General features: G+C 42.5%; 1 protein-coding gene across 3 annotated transcripts in view; it reads left to right on the top strand.

Moving 5' to 3' along the window:
- FOXJ2 (forkhead box J2) overlaps positions 1 to 11,396 on the top strand; it is a 62,900-nt gene extending 51,504 nt beyond the window's left edge. For 2 of the 3 annotated variants that reach the window (XM_060777990.2, XM_060777991.2), the window contains exons 8-11: positions 1,592 to 1,693; positions 1,866 to 2,063; positions 5,015 to 5,113; positions 8,645 to 11,396. In XM_060777990.2, coding sequence (XP_060633973.2) covers positions 1,592 to 1,693; positions 1,866 to 2,063; positions 5,015 to 5,113; positions 8,645 to 8,724 — 479 coding nt within the window. In that variant the 3' untranslated portion in view covers positions 8,725 to 11,396. The remainder of the gene's footprint in view (positions 1 to 1,591; positions 1,694 to 1,865; positions 2,064 to 5,014; positions 5,114 to 8,644) is intronic. The other variant, XM_060777992.2, reaches the window with a different exon arrangement.
- Positions 11,397 to 13,465: the final 2,069 nt, after the last annotated feature.

Genomic DNA, 13,465 nt, shown 5'->3' on the forward strand with positions numbered 1-13,465 from the left:
AGAAACAATTGGTTCATCTCTTGAAGTATAAAACAAAACCTTCATGTGAGTAAGAATAGTCCTTGAATGTCAATAAATCACAATAGGTGTCCTATTTCCTTCATTATACACGAGTCGACTCCAGCCTGCAACCGGTTTCGACTCACAAGAACCTTCATCAGGCGGTTGGGTCTACAAACAACACATATAATTAATACACACATACAGTTGAACAAATCGTGACAACGAAGGAAATAGGACACCTATTGTGATTACTGGAGTCTACTCGTATACAATAAAGAATATCTGCTTAATGTGAATGTGGCAGCTTTGTGTTTTGTTGATATATGTATTTGGAAGTATACATTGAGTTAAATTAGATACATTTGCATTACCATAATCAGTGGATTTTGGTCTCCACAGTTTCAGGGGAACCCATTTTTCTTTCCTGTTAGAAATCTACCATTTTCTGGGAGGGCTTTCTCTCTGTCCCACCACCCTCTCAAACGCATTTGGTGGGAACAAGGGAAAGAGCCTTTTCAGTGACTGCTCCCAGATTATGGAATTTCCTCGCAAGAGAGACCCGGATGGTCCCATCCCTGCTTGCCTTTTGCTAGCAAATTAAGACATTTCTTTGCTGTCAAGGATTTGGGGAGGGATGGGGGTTTTATTGCATTTTAACTGCATTTTAACTTTATGTCCATTAAACAAATACTTTATTGTTTTTGAATTGTTTGAAATTTTTGTATTTTCCATGTTTAAAAATTTATTGGGTTGTGGCATGTTATTGTAAGCTGCCTTGTGTCATGGAAAGAAAAGCAGAGTAGAAATAAAGTTAATGCACAAATAAACTTACTTCTTGGGAGGAGAGCAATGTCCAATCTCGATAAAATAGTGAAAAGTACAGACATCACACTGGCAACAAAGATCCGCAAAGTTAAAGCAATGGTATTCCCCATAGTCACCTACGAATGTGAGAGCTGGACCACAGGGAAGGTTGAGCGAAGGAAGATAGATGCTTTTGAACTGTGGTGCTAGAGGAAAGGTCTGAGAGTGTCTTGGACTGCAAGAAGATCCAACTAATCCATACTTCAGGAAATAAAGCCCGACTGCTCATTGGAGGGAAGGATACTAGAGACAAAGTTGAAGTACTTTGGCTACATCATGAGAAGAAAGGAAAGCTTAGAGAAGACAATTATGCTGGGGAAAATGGAAGAAAAAAGGAAGAGGGCCGACCAAGGGCAAGGTGGGTGGATAGCATCCTTGAAGTGACTGGCTTGACTCTGAAGGAGCTGGGGGAGGTGATGGCCGACAGGGAGCTCTGGCGTGGGCTGGTCCATGAGGTCACGAAGAGTCGGAAACGACTGAACGAATGAACAACAACACAAATAAAATAAATTCGGTAAACTCCCATTGATAAAAGACATTGTATACATATTGTAAAAATAAATTAATAGAACAGTGAGGGAGTGACAGACTGTCATGAAGAAAGGTTTTTTTCTTTTTTTTCTTTTCACAATTCAGGCTGTTAGTGAGGGAAGTGTTTATTTTTACATGCAACTCGGAGAGGGTAGTATATCATTTTGATTGTTTTGTGTCACTTTTTATTTAGCATTTCCCCCTGACTGGTGCTCCAACATTGATTCCCTAAAAGAAAGTTTCAAGATGGTGAATCGACTCAACTGGTCTAGCATTGAGCACTCCCAGTTCTCAGGTGGGTTATGTTATGTTGCTTCCTTACATGTCCCATTCTGTCTTGGTAAAGAGGGGAAACGGCCCTCTACAAGTTTAGGGGTAAGCAGAGATATAGTAAAGGAGCTCTTAGACAAGAGTAGAGAGCAGTGATATCTAGTTTCTTACCTCTCTCTTTCTCCGGCCTCCTGCAGAGTTGATGGAGAGTCTGCGCCAAGCTGAGCGTAAGAACTGGACCCTAGATCAGCACCACATTGCCAACCTCTGTGACTCCCTCAATCACTTTCTCACCCAGACCGGTCAGCTCCCTCACCTGGGAGGCCCACAGCAGCCTCCCCGAATCGAGTCCTGTGCCATGAATAGTGGCAAGCAAGAGCAGCCCATGAACCAAGGTACTCAGCTGGGCATTCTGGGAGGGCATCCGCCATGCTTGGACACTGGGTCCAGCAGAATGAAAGAAGCACTGCAACCTGTTCTGTGGCATCGTTGCCAAGGATGGGACTAAGCCCTCGCCATTATTATATTTGGGGGGCAAATCTTGTGTTTTTGTCACGTCTAATCTGTGCCCTTGAGATTTCACCCTTCCTTGGTTTATTTTGCCTAATTTCTTAGTGAGATGGGAGAAGGGGCAGAGGAGCAGAGTCACGTATTCCCAGGCCACTACAATTCTCAAAATGGCTAGTATTTACCAGTGATTAGATTGTGCATCTGTCCTGAATACGTTCAAGAAAGTAGTACCCATACGGGGCAGTAATAACAATGATCACTCCTATAAGAAAGAGATTGTTTTCTTCATCGGTTTTAGTCAAGTGTATTGCTAAGCACGATGGGTAGTTTGATCAGCTACAGATCCTGTTGCAGATGCATATCTTTGCATGCTTTTACTTTGTTTTACAGAGAGGCCAAGACCAGAAGCACACTTTGCCTGCCAGTCTCAGCCTTTCCATTCCTATTATGCTGCCTACCATCAGAGACTGGAGGGAACCTTTTTATGACCACAGTTAAAAAATGAGAAGGATTTTCAGTTTTATTCAAAGGCCTTTATCTTATTCAGGATATTGAGGCATCCCAGCATCTCACATCCAGTGTGAGATTATATGATATTCCCAACTTGCCCATTTCCAAAGAGCTATTATCTATGTCAGATGAGATACTGTCATATCTTACCCAGAGTACAGCAGTAAAAGAGCTGTGATTAGACTCTGTACAAAAACGTCTCAATGTTTTGGAACATCATGTTGCACTCCAAGGCATTATATGAGAGTAGGTCAAAAAGTTTTGCCTCGTGTGTCATAAAAACGTTATGAATGAACATATAACAGCAGAAGTTGCTACAGATCATAGTCTGAACTATCCTCTACATAAAACTACCATTCAAGATGGCTATGGTATACAATTTTTGGATCATGGGATTTTAATGTTTATACTATGATGATTTTATGCTTTGTCTGAATGTTTAAATTTTATGTATATTTTATGTTTAATGGTTTTAATTGATTTTAAGTTCATAGTTATATGTAGTAATTATGATTTCATATTATGATTTCATTGTGTATTATTTATTTATTTATTTATACCCCGCAAAATCTCCCGAAGGACTCGATGCGGCTTACAAAGGCCAAGGCCACAACAAAACAACAGCATACAAATACAACAGTAATACTCATAAAGCAAATAATAAAACATCGAGCAGAACAATAAAACACTAAAAACAATAACACCATGACGCATTTAAAACCTAAGACCAGGCTAAATGTAATAGACAAAATTTTAAAAGTGCTGGACTTGACAGGTGATATGCAGAGGTTTTTGGAGGTAAGTGCAATGTGCAGACAATCCTAAATCTCTGACAAGGTGCATTTGGGATATGATGCCGGAAGTTTCCTATTCTGGAAAGGCACACTGGAACAGCCAGGTCTTCAGGCTCTTCCTAAAGACTGCCAGCATTGGGGCTTGTCTGATGTCCTTGGGGGGAGACTTCCAGAGTCGGGGGGCCACCACAGAGAAGACCCTGTCCCTCGTCCCCACCAGATGCGCTTACGACGCCTGTGGAATCGTGAGCAGGGCCTCTCCAGAAGATCGAAGGGAACGTGTGGGTTCGTATGTGGAGATGCGGTCACGCAGGTAGTCGGGTCCCAAACCGTTTAGGGCTTTGTAGGTGAGCACCTGCACCTTGAATTGGGATCGGAAAATGAACGGCAGCCAATGGAGCTCCTTAAACAGGAGGGTTGACCTCTCTCTGTAAAGAGCGCCAGTTAACAACCTGGCCGCCGACCGTTGGACCAGTTGGAATTTTCAATGTATGTTGACATTGAATTTTTGCCATTAGTATGTTGTAAACCGCCTTCAGTCCCCCGTCCCTGTCCCCGGTCGAGAAATACTGTATTTATATACAGCAAATAAATAATGAACATAGTCAACACATTTGCACCATCGTTTAACCTAGGCATAAAACCATTGTGGAAAAATTCAGGGTTTTGCTTCATTACCCTTGATTTTAAAGCTGTTTTAACATCATTGAAGTCATTGAATCTGAAACCATGTAGGTTGTCTTTTTGGACCTCTGAAAGACAACCTATGTGGTTTCAGATTCAATAATTTGAATGACAGCTTTAAAACAGCTTTAAAATCATGGGTCACAAAGCAAAACCCTGAATTTTTCCCAAAGATTTTGATGCCTGGGTTAAATGATGGTGCAAATGTATTGATTGTGAGACTATGTTGAATGGTAGTTATGTGTAGACAATAGTTCGGGATATGATTTGTAGCAACTTCTGCTGTTAGATGTTCATTCATGACGTTTTTATGACACAGGAGACCAAACTTTGGACTCACTATCGTATAGTCATTAATTTATTTCGTTATGTAAAAATTGTCTTCAGGTCACTAAGAGGGGAATATTATGGCTTTGAGAGAAATGAAATGCATTGGTGTGTGGAGGTAGGCAATGAAGACTTGTAAGAATGGAAGAGTACAGGTAGTAAGACAAGAAAGAACGATGAGAATTGATCTAGCAAATATAAGTTATTTAGTGCACGTTTGATTTGTAAAGAGGTATATGAATTTGCCTACTGAAATCAAATCGTTGCAGTGCAAAATCTGTATGTCCATATATTGTGAGGTTTTTTTTTATTATTTTATTAAAACAATTGCTATTCACAAGATTTCCATGTGTCTGAGAAAGAAGCAAATGGTCAGAGTACCCGAATTTATCCAAGGGAGTGCTATAAATCACCAGAAAGCATGGAATAGTGATATTGATCCTTCCTTCATATTTCACGTTTCCATGCTCCTAGCATGTAGTTTGTGTTACTGATTATTCTTTCCCTCTTTTATCTGCTAGTGACATCTTATGGTCAGCCACAGCCTCCCCATCTCTACTCTGGGCCATCCCCAATGTACCAGATTTCTACCCAGGACACGCCAGGGTATAATCGTCCAGGTAAGGAGTTCGTGTAAGAAGCTGTTTGGCTTGTAGTATAATTCATTTGCTCATCTTTAAGATACCAAAGGATGCTTTTTGTTTTTCCTGTAAGAGACTAACATGACTACTGACCCTTTGGGAAAATGTTGACAGGGTAAATCAGTAGGGCTTTGCCTATTGACCATCAACCTATCTATTGACCAGAATCACCTCTGGTTGAGAAAGGCGGTATACAAATGAGGTGAATAAATAAAACAGGCTAGTACTGTTGAATGTAATTTTAAATATTTAATATGTATTAATTTTAATTCAGTTGTTTTTAAGCTTAATGTTTGTTTGTATGTATGTTTGTATATGCAGGTTCGCAGCTTGGGTGTGATCCTGGATTCATTGCTGAGCCTGGAACCCCAGGTCTCGGCGGTGACTGGGAGAGCATTCGCACAATTAAAAGAAGTGTGCCAGCTGCGCCTGTACTTTGAGAATTCCGACTTGGCCACAGTAGTCCACACTCTGGTTACATCCCGTATAGAGTACTGCAATGCTCTCTACATGGGGTTGCCTTTGAAGACTGTTCTGAAGCTTCAAATGGTCCAGTGGGCAGCAGCCAGGTTGCTAACAGGAGCGGCACTCAGGGGGCACACAACTCTTTGTTGTGCCAGCTCCACTGACTGCCAGTCTTCTACCGAGCACAATTCAAAGTCCTGGCTTTAGCCTATAAAGCCCTAAACGGTTCTGGGCCTGCTTACCTGTCTGAACATATCTCTCCTTATGAACCATCCAAGAATTTAAGATCTTCTGGAGAGGCCCTGTTCTCTGTCCTGCCTTCTTCACAGGTTCAATTGGCAGGGACGAGAGATAGGCCTTTTCAGTGGTGGCCCTTTGGCTATGGAATGCCCTCCCCAGAGATATTAGATCGGCTCCCACTCTCCTAACATTCCGAAAAAAGTCAAAACCTGGCTTTCTCAAATGCAGTGTAGTAAATAATTACTTGACCTCAGAACAGCTGGACAATTGCAGTCGGATAAAGATTCTGGAAATTAGATACGGAGGACCTATGTTTTATGTTTTATTGATTTTATTGTTTGTGGAATTTTATGGATGTTTATATGGTTTTAACTGTTTATATTATCGTGGCATCGAATTGTGCCGGTTTTGTAAACCACCCTGAGTCGCCCTCGGACTGAGAAGGGCGGTATAGAAATATAGTAAGTAAGTAAGTAAATAAATGTGTTCAAGGCATTGAATAATTGCCATGTGTAAGCCGTCTTGTGTCCTTCTTGGAGTAGAGAAAGGCGGGGTATAAATAGGGCAAATAAATAAATACTGCAATTATATTGAAATCAAATTAGCTATTAAATTCAGTCTGAGAAGCAGGGGAATGTAATGCAGAATATCCTGGATGTTTTGTAAAATGGGAATGAACAGCGGATAACGGTTCAGAGAAAAACAACAGCCTTCCTTTCATACTGTATCAAGCTTATGGTGAGGAAGCAGGGGAAAGAGAATCTGTTCTTTCATTTTCTTTGCTGTTTCCTCACCTTGCCTTTTTGCAATGCTGGGAATATACTCAAAGAGCCCTGAGATTTTATGTGTTTAATGATAAATATATGCACATGTATAGGACTTGCATCCTCTTGGTGTGAAATTTAACTTACTTTGTCTCAGACAATTTCAACTGAAGATGATGTCTGGCAGTCTTCACAACTGTGATGTGACTCGGGCATAGTACAACTCCCATCTCCCATCATCCATAACTATCATGACCTGTGTTATGATTTCTGTTGTAATACCAATAGTATATATAATACAATTGTTCCCAACCTGTGAGTCCCCAGATGTTTTGTCCTTCAACTCCCAGAAATCTTAACAATTGGTAAACGGGCTGGGATTTCTGGGAGTTGTAGGCAACATCTCGGGACCCACAGTTTGAAAATCACTAATATAAGGCCATCAAGGAGGGCGCCAGCTGCGCCCGTATCTGCGCCCGTATCTTGGGAAGTCTGACTTGGCCACGGTGGTACACGCTTTGGTCACATCCCGCCTCGACTACTGCAACGCTCTCTACGTGGGGCTGCCCTGGAAGACGGCCCGGAAGCTTCAGCTAGTCCAGCGCGCGGCAGCCATGTTGTTAACGGGAGCTGGACGCAGAGAGCATACAACGCCTCTGCTGTCCCAGCTCCACTGGCTGCCGATCCGCTACCGGGCCCAATTTAAGGTGCTGGTGTTATCCTACAAAGCCCTAAACGGTTCCGGCCCAAAATACCTTGCAGACCGCATCTCGGCCTACGAGCCCACGAGGGCCTTGAGATCATCCGGGGAGGCCCTTCTCTCGGTCCCGCCTGCCTCACAGGCACGTCTGGCGGGGACGAGGGAGCGGGCCTTCTCGGTGGTGGCCCCCCGGCTGTGGAACACTCTCCCTGCTGAAGTTAGACAGGCGCCCTCCTTGATGGCCTTTCGTAGGGGCCTGAAAACATGGCTCTTCGAGCAGGCCTTCAACTGAGTGTAGTTGAATTGACACTGGAATGAACTAGGACTACGAATTTCGGCTATGACCCCAGGACTTGACGAAGCGGATTTTTAGTATAAGTATATGTTATGTTGTATCTGTCTGGTTTGTATCGTCATAATTTACTGTACACTGTCTTCTTTGTTGTTGTTCACCGCCCCGAGTTGCCCCCGGGCTGAGAGGGGCGGTCAATAAATGCAAGAAATAAATAAATAAATAAATAAATAAATAAATATAATATAATCACTTGAATGAAACTTATTTGTAATTAGCTTGGGTACCCAGCATTGCCCAGGTAATTAGAAGAAGTCTTGCTCTAGATCATCAGTGGGGCACAGTGTGCTCTCTGGCTGCAGGATGAATTACAACTCTCACCATGATTGCAAGTGAACTATAAATCCCAGTACCTACAATGGCTATAAATCAAGGTGAATTCCCCTCAAACATTTCCAGTGTTTTTCTTTGGTTATGGGGGTTCTGTGTGCCAGGTCCATTGTATTGCCCTCGAATGAAAGCATTCCTTGGGTGGTGGGCACTATGGTTTTTGGGGAAGACATTGGCAGAGGTTGGGCTACATGTTCATGGCACTGACTGTAACCTGCAATATCATTGGAGGGAGGGCTTTTGGTGGCTCCTCCACACTGTGGGTTAAAGCTATTTGTGGAAGTGGGAGCCTGTCTGTGGATACATACACATTTTCACTTTTATTATGGATATAGATATTAGCCTCTTATATTTGTATGGATTCTTGATTGTTGGATTTGGTGAACATGTTAAAGAATTTTCAGAATGTTCGTTCGAAATCAACAGGCATGTGGTTATATAAATTATTAATAGGCAAAATGATAATAAGAAATATTATTTATGGCCCAAAGTGTGATATGTTCATGGAGTAAAATACATCATTTGCCTGCCTTTTGAGGAGTGGAAAAACTAATAATGTATATTAATTAAAATATACATAGATATTTTTTATATAGAATTAAAAAAAAACAAAACAGAGCACTGATTATGTATCTTCTCCTTTTCTGCAATATATTCAGGTCATCATCTGGTTCAGCGGCCGCCTCCAGGTGCCAGTGAGGAAATCCCTGATGATTTCAACTGGGATTTGATCACCTAGCAAGTTAGAGACTTGAGAGCACATCCCTCACGTAGGGTGTGGGAAGGGGAGCCTAGGGTTCCGGTCACTTTCCTTGGCTGTATATAGATATGTATTCTCTACTTCCGCCAGAGAAGATCCCGCAAGATGCTGCCGAAGATAATCCTTCCTTGCGCTCCCTGATTTACCTTCTTTTCTTCTTCTTCTTCATTATTATTATTATTATCATTATTATCATCATCAGTAATTGTGCACAGCCCTCCCGCTCCATCTTCCAGCTTCGGATTTTACACATTTACTGGCCCTTGTGTGGGATGGAGAGAAGGAAGACTGCTTCGAGATGCCGTGAGACGACCTCGGAAGGAGGATTTCTTGAGAGCATCTGTTTCTTCCTCTAGCACTTGCGTCTAACAATCCCTCTTTCCCTCCACGGTGGCCAGTGACCCTGTTTCATTGGCTGCGAGAGTGAGAGAGCCACGTGGATCTTGAGAGTCTGTAATAATTATGTTCTTTCGTAAATGTTGTAAAGGTGGGGGGAGGGGGGAGGGGTTAATCTGGTGTTGAGGAGGGTGGTCTGTGGACTGTTTCACACTAGCAAGGGGCAGCTAGAAAAGTAAGGGAATAACGAAGGCTGAGAATAGGAAGCTTTTAGGGGTGTGGTAAATAGCTGGCATTCTGGCTTGACAGAAAGAGAGGGGCACCGAGTGGAAAGCAAAGACTTCTTTTGAGCCTGAAACGTTGTAGTTAGGAGTCTGCTGCTGGTAGGGAATGAATGTCTGCGAAAGATGAAGGGGGCCTTTACCTTTTGTCTACACTGCCTTTTCCAATCACTGCCATTTTGCACTTGCCCCCCTTGGCAGATGAAGAAAGCGGGACAGCTCTGATTGACATTGGCATCGTGTGGGTTGATTACCAAGATCTAGCCAGGCTCCTCAGGGCTGATTGTATCACACACTTTTTATTTCTCCTTTGCCTTCTCTCATAATGCAGCAAAGCACTTACTTGAATATGCTGGTAAGACATATAAATCAAGAAGTATTCCTCTCCTGTGTAACTTTTCAAAAAAACCTTCTGAATTTCACTTCCCCCTCAAATTCTTTAGGAAGAGCTGTGACTTGTAATGTAAGAGCAGAGGTCAGCGGTGTCCATTCTGCCTTATATGAAGAAGCAATTGATATTTCCTCTTTCATGAATGAACTGATGTGAAAATGGGAATGTATAGCTGAGTTGAGTTTGGTGGGTAGCGTTTCAAACTCTCCCATTGAGACTTAAGAGGCATCTTGCTGCAGGAGATATGGAAAGTGAATAAACAACTGGGAAAGATTTTTTTAAAAGTTCCTTCCAAGTCAAGGGAGGACAAGAAGGGCAGATGTTCAGTTGTGTGGCAGTCCTTAGGGTCCAGGAGCCCAGAAGGTTTCCTCTCTCCATTTCTGCTACCTTGGGCATCTGCATAGCACCTTGGTAGTCACATTTTGAGGGAACTAGATGTGATAGGCCAATCTTGGTCATTTGTGAGGCTTTCTCTGAAGGAGGGTGTCTTGTTTTGGGGTGTGGGTCCCACTTAAACAGCACTTCATGGCACTTACAAGCACTTATAAGTATTGGGGATAGGGTTTTTTAGCCAAAAATAAGGGGCATCAAGTTTGAGGGGGATGCTGGGGATTGGAAGGACCAGTTTCAAACCAAGGACAAAGTTCCACAAAAGGCAGCATGTGGCCTATGGTGTTTCCACCTCTGCCACAGGAAATAATTATGGGCAGCAGTGGCAGTCTGGAACTGAATTGGATCTGGATGGGTGGCCCCTTTTCACTGCTTTGTCTTCAGTGTTGGGTCTGACTCTCTTTTTTGCCAGATCACTTGTTAATCTTCATGCTCTTTAACTGCCAGCCTACTTTGTGTGTCAAGGGGAAACTTAACTTGGAAGCCAAACCATCATGGAAATGTGCTGGGTCAGGGGTGGGAAGGTTTTGTAGTAGCATTGCTTTTGACTTGCTGTTTCATTGGATTTGGGAGGGACGGGCATTTGTGGTTGTGGGGGAAACAGTCATCGTGTATTCGGAGAGGAGTGGACAATCCCTAAGCTTAACTCATGGAAGAGTTGTGATGGTTGCCTGCACTTTTTCTGCACAAGAGGAGTATGAAATGACCAGAAGGGCCTTCTGGTGAGATTTTCTGGAACATAACATAAGAGATGAATTTCGCTTCTAATGTCAATCAGTGCTTTATTTGAGAACAAGAGTCCAGAAGGCCTTTGAGAGAAAATGGGGTTAGGGGGGTGGGTGGGGAAGGAAGAGAAAAGATCATGCCATTCGTTATTTAAAGGCTCTTCATTCAGTTATTCAGTCGCACCTTGTTTGCATATGTAAATATATGCCCGTCCGTGTGCATATTAGCTCCATCCTCCATTTGACTCTGAATTAACTGCATCGTTCTTGAGTGGGTTAGCATTGGATTGGGCACATGGAGCCGCAGACTGAGCACTGGAATTCTGCACTGTGAGCATCTGCCGCGGCTTGTCCTGGAAAAAGAATCGGGCCAAAGGGTGGGCAAGGAGAGAGGAATCCATCGTCTGCCCGCCTGCTGCAGTGCAACCTAAAATGCTTTATATCAAGGAGATGGCAGAGGGATGTGGCCTCACAAATTTATTTTTGTGCATGCTTTCTTAATTAAAAAAGTGAATGTTTATGGTTTAACTGTTTTTGCGCCCCTGTTTTAATTTAATTTCTTAGATTCTTGGGTTCTTTTTGAAACAAAGCCTGCAGTTGGTATACCTTGATTCCAGGCTATTTCTTGGCCTTGTACCTACCACACACTGGCTAGAATCATGTTAGTAAAAAAAAAGTAAATGTATTGAAGCAGTTATTTAGTTATGAGCCAATATGTAGGTAACATTAAACCACAGGACCAATTTAGTTCTAATGATAAAATTGAAACCACCGAATGCCAGGACAGTTCTAGTCACCTAATGCGGCCCAGAACTGGCATGAAAAATGCTAGTTCCATCCTGCATTACAGACAGATAAGAATGCCCAGAGCCACCTTAGTGATGGGACACCAGCCTAACAGCACAACCATGTCAAAGCCTGTTCAGCACAGCTAGGAATAGTAGACCTGGGTAACAACGGAAAAAATTGTTTCTAAAATCGATTCGTTTTTTGGGGGGGTTTGCGTTTCGTTATTTAAAATAATTACAAAATTTTCCTTTTAAACAGTTCGATATTTACGAAATTTCGTAAATGTGAAAAAAATTACAAAACATTAACGAATCGATTTCCGAAACAATAACGAATCGATTCGTTAATGGCGGACGCGACCGCGAAATACGCTAAAAAACCTCCAAAAACTTCTGAAGCTTCCCTCTCCCTCTGTTGTTGACTGTTGGTATGATATTATAATTTTTTTTCACTAATTAAACAAAAAACTTGCCCCAGACATGCGGAAATAATAACGAAACGACCTCAGAACAATAACGAAACGAATACAATAACGAAATATGAAGCATTTACAAAACATGTTTAAAAATTCGTTTTTTTAAAAAATTGCTCCAGAATGGTTCGTTATCGTTTTGTAATTAAAAAAATTAACGAATTATTAACGAATTACGAATTAACGAAACGAAACCGCCCAGCCCTAAGGAATAGGCCTAGTTTCCACCTTCCTTGCACCCCTGATTTTCCCCAGGAGAGGAAAGAAATGCACTCATTGCATGGTATGCAGTCTTTTCTTCCTTGTTCCATGCCATGTGGCTGTGAAAGAAACCTGGGAGGAGATCCGCTCCATTATTCCCAGTTCCTTTGTAAGTCACATGGCATGGAACCAGGAAAATTGGGTGCATTAGACAGGAAGATCTTCCCATCTTCCTGGGCTGCATGAACCAAGGGAGCAAGGTATGGCTGTGGAGACAGTAATCTGGTTTCCCGCATAGGGATCCAGGATGGCTGTCCCCACTCCTCTAACCCGGGAAAATCCAAATCCTGGAGCAGGATTCGGACCTTTCCTTGTGTATTTTTAAGATGGGGTTCAGCCACATTAAGCAGCTTACCCTAGGTTAAATCGCATCAGTCTGTATGTATTGTGTGGACACACACAGACTTATGCAAAACTCGCATTTCATTAAATGTCAGTGTAGAAATACTCTCAGTCACAATATGATCTCAAAGACATCTGCAAAGTGCAGGGCTAAGAGTATATGAATGTCTTGAAAGGGCCCACAGATGTATAATCCAGCTTCCAGAGGACCCCAGCATCCTTGCTTGACTAAAAGATACGCTTCAAATTGTTGCCAAGGTCTCAGAATCTAGGGGTGTAACTGGAAGAAAAAAAATGTCATAATTACAGAGGCCCTTCACTGAGATTTTTGATTGGTAAAATCAGAATCATTATGTAGAATAATTTTAAAATTTGGAATATATTTTATAAACCAAGGTAAATTTTGAATAATGTGTGCGAGATCAAATCTCATCTAGTCCAGAATCTTGCATTCTGTAGTGCAGTGGTTCCCAACTTTTGGTCCTTGGACCACCAATGGTCCCCAAGAACTAAAATATGGTCTGCAACCTCACCACTTCTACACCCCCAGTGCCAAGGCAAGGTGGGCGTTGGGAGGGGAGAAGCTACCTACCCACAAAAGGTGCGACAACAAGCCTTTTGACCGCTGCTTCTCCTCTTCCTTCCTCCTCCTGAGTGGAGCCATTTTATGTAATACCTTGAAGCAGGGGTGCCTTGGTGTCTTCATTTTTCGGACTGTTCCAGGGGTTATTTG

The sequence above is a fragment of the Anolis sagrei genome, chromosome 5 (genome assembly GCF_037176765.1).
Source record: "Anolis sagrei isolate rAnoSag1 chromosome 5, rAnoSag1.mat, whole genome shotgun sequence".
NCBI classification, from domain to species: Eukaryota; Metazoa; Chordata; class Lepidosauria; order Squamata; family Dactyloidae; genus Anolis; species Anolis sagrei.